Source organism: Lissotriton vulgaris, chromosome 4_1, assembly GCF_964263255.1.
Source record: "Lissotriton vulgaris chromosome 4_1, aLisVul1.2, whole genome shotgun sequence".
Taxonomy (NCBI): domain Eukaryota; kingdom Metazoa; phylum Chordata; class Amphibia; order Caudata; family Salamandridae; genus Lissotriton; species Lissotriton vulgaris.
Window position 1 is genome coordinate 1,533,148,040 of NC_141691.1, and position 4,937 is coordinate 1,533,152,976.

The window sequence follows — 4,937 nt, forward strand, 5'->3', positions numbered from 1 at the left end:
TTTTGTTTCCCTAAGCCTAAAAAGCCACCAGCCTCCCAAAAGTATCAACAAGATCCCTCTCTTTGCTCGTGAACCCTGAACAGACCTAGCACCATGAGTGTCATTGAATGGGAGGAAAGCAATCACGTTTCTTAAAACCAGCCCAAAAGCTCAATATAAAATGCTGCTTATTCCTGTAACACATATAACTTATCCTTGTTGTTTACCTTATGAAAAGAAAAAAAACGCTTTTTTTTTTAAACAAGCCAGAGAGCAGTCAAAAAACAAAACTAACTCAGCCTACCCAATGGCATTAAAATGTTGCCTAATGACCAGCTAGAAACAGTGAGGTTTTTTTCCGCAGAGTTTTATATAGCGCAAACTTGACCCGAATTGGGTATCAGAGCGCTTTACATAGCACCAGTTGCATTACATGAGGACACATTCATTTTTGTAAGGCACAGGGAGATTAAGTGATTTGCCCAGAATCACAGGATGTTCAGCGTCATTGCTGAGACTCGACGTTCCCAGGTCGACCGCCCTCGTCATTAGGCCAACTCCGCTCCCCAAGCTTCATTGTTGCAACACAGTTATAGCTGTGATGACTTGCTTCTGGTGAAGACATAGGGCCCGATGTAGGTAGGGCTTTACCGATCGGTATCGGCCGAAAATACCGATTTTTGGCCCTTACCGATCGGTAAACAGCCATCGAGATGTAGGGACCCAAAAACAGAACGAATCGGATAGAAAACCGATTCGGAATGTGTACCGAATGTGAAAGAATCCGATACGTACATACCGAAAATCGGATATGTAACGAATCGGAAAAACACCGATTCGGTTACAAAGACCGAATCGGTCCATGTACCGATTCGTTAGTGACACCGAATCGGAAAATCACCGATTCGGTCCTACTACCGATTCGTTAGTGACACCGATTCGGAAAATCACCGATTCGGTCCTACTACCGATTCGTTAGTGACACCGATTCGGAAAATCACCGATTCGGTCCTACTACCGATTCGTTAGAGACACCGAATCGGAAAATCACCGATTCGGTCCATGTACCGAATCGGAAAAAATACTGATTCGGACATGATCCGAATCGGAAAACATGCCGATTCGTATGAATCTCCGATCGGGAAATTCCCCGATTCCGACAGTTGGGGAGATGTAGGGAGGCACAGAAACACCGAAATCGGCTCAAAATCGGTAGAATTCACTCGGTATTTACCATGGATTGCAATCAGGTGGTAACCAACTCCAACCCATATAAACAGTCCCAAAATGCATTGCAACTTGCAGGATGGCAGCTTTCTATGTCATTGCGAGGCGGCTACGGCTACAGCAGGAAGGACAGAGGGAATGGCTAAGAAATGAACAGGTCTACAGACAGAGGATAACCCTGTTCATGCTCACTGAGGCTGAGATCCTACAGAGATACAGGCTGGACTCTGACACCATACTTGAGCTCATCAGGGACCTTAAGCCATACTTGGACCACCACACCCCAAGGGCACACGCCATCCCTGCGCACGTCCAGGTGCTATGCAGCCTACACCTGGTAGCGTCTGGCAGCTATCAAAGTGGAGTAGCAGCAGCAGGAGGGGTGAGCCAGAGCAGCCTGTCAAGGTTCTTCCACATATTCCTTGACGCCATGATAGACAGGATGGACCAATACATCTCATTCCCTGCAACCCACGCAGAACTGCTACAAACCAAAGCGGACTTCTACCAGATGGCACACTTTCCCCAAGTCATCGGTTGCATAGATGGCACGCATATTCCGATTTGCCCACCAGCGGACACCGAATACATATACCGCAATCGGAAATCTACACACACCATCAACGTGCAGGTGATCTGCAATGCCAAGTGCACCATCACAGACCTGGTAGCAAAATTTCCAGGAAGTACCCATGACTCATATATATTCCAACAGAGCGGCATATATGCACGGCTGATGGCTGGCGATTTTGGAGAAGGATACCTCCTAGGTGAGCCACATCATCAGACCCCCATAACACATAGTAGGTAGGTGTAATACATGTATGCATGTGTCTAATGTGACCCCTTTCTCTTCCAGGCGACAGTGCATATGCCCTCCGCTCATTCATACTCACCCCCTACCTCAACCCCTCCACACCCAGCCAAAGGAGGTATAACCGGGCCCACATACGCACCAGGAATGTTGTTGAACGGACCTTTGGCATCTGGAAAAGTAGATTCAGATGCCTGCACAAGAGTGGAGGTGCAAGGCAGTATACCCCCATCACCTGCTGCAAGATCATAGCTGTATGTGCAATGTTACACAACCTTGCGGTCAAGAAGGGCACTGAGGTGGAGTTGTCTGACTACGAGGACTATGACGACGACGAAGCTGTGCCACTGACACAGCCAGCTGGGGTGTGTACGCCATGTGATGGCAGATACAGACGTGAGGAGATCACTGAGAACTATTTCTGACTGAGTACAGATGCAAAGACAGCTAAATGTTGCTTGGAAAAAAAAAGTTTTAATAATGATGCACCACAGTTACAGCACTGATGTGCATCAAATAATGGAGATTGTTAACGAAAATAAAGTCCAGGGTTCTGGTGTGCTCATCCCCCCTTGCCAGCCTATTTTTTGGCCCGCTTTCCAGACCCACTGGGGTGTCCCTCGGCCCCCTCCGAATGGCCAGCAGCATCAGCGGATCGCCTGGTGCTCCTCCTTGGCTCTGAAGCAGCGCTGGCCGGGCTGCTGCGGCTGCTGCTGTCTCCAGCATCACCCAGGTCCAGGGCAGGATTGGAGGCGGCGTTTGATATTAACATGGCCTCCATGGCCGTGGTGATCCTGGCCATCCCCCTAGTCAGCTCAGCTGTATGCTGACTGAGTGCCGATTCCTGATTTGAGCTGCGATGGCACAGCTGTGCGGTCGCCGCTGCAAGGCGGGCCATGGCCCGGTTGAGCACCCGGGCATCCCTCCTGCGCGCAACCTCATGCTCCTCCTGCCTGGCAGAGGAGTGGGTGATGGCAGTGGTCAGCCTGCCCAACCCTGCTGCCACCTCCTTGTTGCTGTCCACAACAGCCTGGAACCCCTTCACCAACTCCCCCATCTGCAGGTTGTGCTGCAGGAGCTGGCGTTGGCAGGCCATGGTGGATTTGGCCTGTTGGCGCTGGATTTTTACCATCTGGCCCTCCAGGCCCAGGAACACACTGCCCTCCCGTGCTGGTGCAGCAGTGGTGGTGGTGGTGGCACGGCGTCTGGCACTGCTGCCTCCGGCCTGCTGAGTGGGCTGGGGTGCCACTGGTGGTGGTGTGGTGCTGGCCGGTCCCGGAGCCCCTGCTCCCACGACAGGTTGGACGGGTGGCAAGGCCACGGTTGTGGCAGGAGCTGTTGTCGGCGGAATGGTCTGCCTTGTAGGGGAGTTGTATGGTGAAAATTGCAAGGGGGGTGAGCTGGGCAGTACTGGGGAGTGCACTGCCTGGAAATCAATCACCAGGACTCCCTCCATTCCAAGCCCTGGGGTGTCTCCTTCCTCATCCTCATCCTCCTCCTCCTGGCCAGGCTGGCTGGTGCTCGGCCCTGCCACTGCAGTATTTGAAGTCGAAGCTCCCTCTGCTGCCACAGTGGTGCTGCCTGATGGTGCCCCTAGGTACAAAGAAGCATTTGTAAACTGAGTGCCGATGTATTACAGTCAGTACAATTATGGCATTCCACATGTCCTTGCATCTCCTTACACCGTGTCACACTGTTTCCTGTCTTGTGATTCTGCACTGACATATTTGGCTAACTTCTGCTGACTACATGTACCATGATGCTTGTCTCTTGTATGTTGGTGACAGTACAGTGCTGGTGTTTGCCTATGCATTGTGTCTAATGGGGAGGTGTCTGGTAGGGTGTGTCATGATGCGCATGCTTCTTACCTGTAGCTGTGGCCATCGCAGTGCTGTCCAGGGTCCCGATCCCTACGATGCTCTCCCTCTCGATGGTGCTGGAGACAATTTCCTCCAGCTCGGTGAGGGGTGGCGCCGGGTTCTTGCCTCCTCCGGTGTGTCCAGCCTGCCTTTGGAGGTCGGCCAGCTTCCTCTTCGTGAGGCTGCGGAGGTCATAAAACCTTTTCTTAAGTTCCTCAATGGACCTGGGGGTGACTCCAGCAGCATTGACCTTCTGGGCGATGTCGGCCCACAATCTCCTCTTGGTGCTGTCTGGCACGTTGAGGGACAGCTTGCCAAAGAGCTGGCGGTGCACCCTCACCACCTCCTCAACCAGCACCTGAAGTTCTGTGGTGGTGAATTTGGGCTTCCTCTTTTGGGAGGACTTCTGGCTTCCTGCCTGATCTGCCATATTCTCCTGCTCCTGCTCAGTCTGCAACCTCCTTCTCCCACTGCTGCTAACTGTGTGTTGGGCTCAGGCAGGCTTTCCAGAAACTTCTAGAAACTTCTTAATTGGCTGCACCTGCCAGGGTTGCCACTCCCTGTTTGGGTGGGGGAGGGGGAGCCACCTCATTGGCTGAATCGCCTATTGCCGATTCGGCTTTTACCGATTCGGTAAAATCCGAATCGGTAAAATCCGAATCGGTATTATCCGATTCGGTAAAAGCCGAATCGGTTCATGCAATGCATTCCTATGGGCTTTTTCGCCATGGGTCTATGATTGCCGATTCGGTTTTTACCGAATCGGCTTTTACCGAATCGGTATTCGCCGAATCGGAAATATCCGATTCGGTGGTAGCCGATTCGGTGTTTTCCGATTCGTTGTTGGCCGATTCGGTAATTTCCGATTCGGACCGAGCTGAATCGGAACGTACCGAATCTCATTACCGATGCCGACCGAATCGGTTTTCAATCGGTATTTTTTTCCTACATCTCGTTTTCCGATTTCAGAATACCGATTCGGCCCGCCTCGGTATTTTGAAATCGGAAAATCGCGTTTACCTACATCGGGCCCATAATGTGCTTAATGCAGGATGGAA

At 51.6% G+C, this 4,937-nt stretch overlaps 1 protein-coding gene across 1 annotated transcript; it reads right to left on the reverse strand.

Moving 5' to 3' along the window:
* Positions 1–2,386: 2,386 nt before the first annotated feature.
* Positions 2,387–4,493, reverse strand: LOC147724202 (uncharacterized). Its single transcript, XM_086966972.1, has 2 exons — positions 3,889–4,493; positions 2,387–3,613 (listed from the first exon to the last, which is right to left on the reverse strand). The coding sequence occupies exons 1-2, from the start codon at positions 4,307–4,309 to the stop codon at positions 2,601–2,603; spliced, it is 1,434 nt and encodes a 477-aa protein (XP_086823098.1). The 5' UTR covers positions 4,310–4,493; the 3' UTR covers positions 2,387–2,600.
* Between the last annotated feature and the right edge of the window lie 444 nt (positions 4,494–4,937).

Bases quoted from the DNA above. Each gene is read 5' to 3' on its own strand.
- LOC147724202 (XM_086966972.1), bottom strand. From the start codon at position 4,309: ATGGCAGATCAGGCAGGAAGCCAGAAGTCCTCCCAAAAGAGGAAGCCC. The intron at 3,614-3,888 runs GTAAGAAGCATG...CTTTGTACCTAG, and splicing joins TGCGATGGCCACAGCTACAG to GGGCACCATCAGGCAGCACC.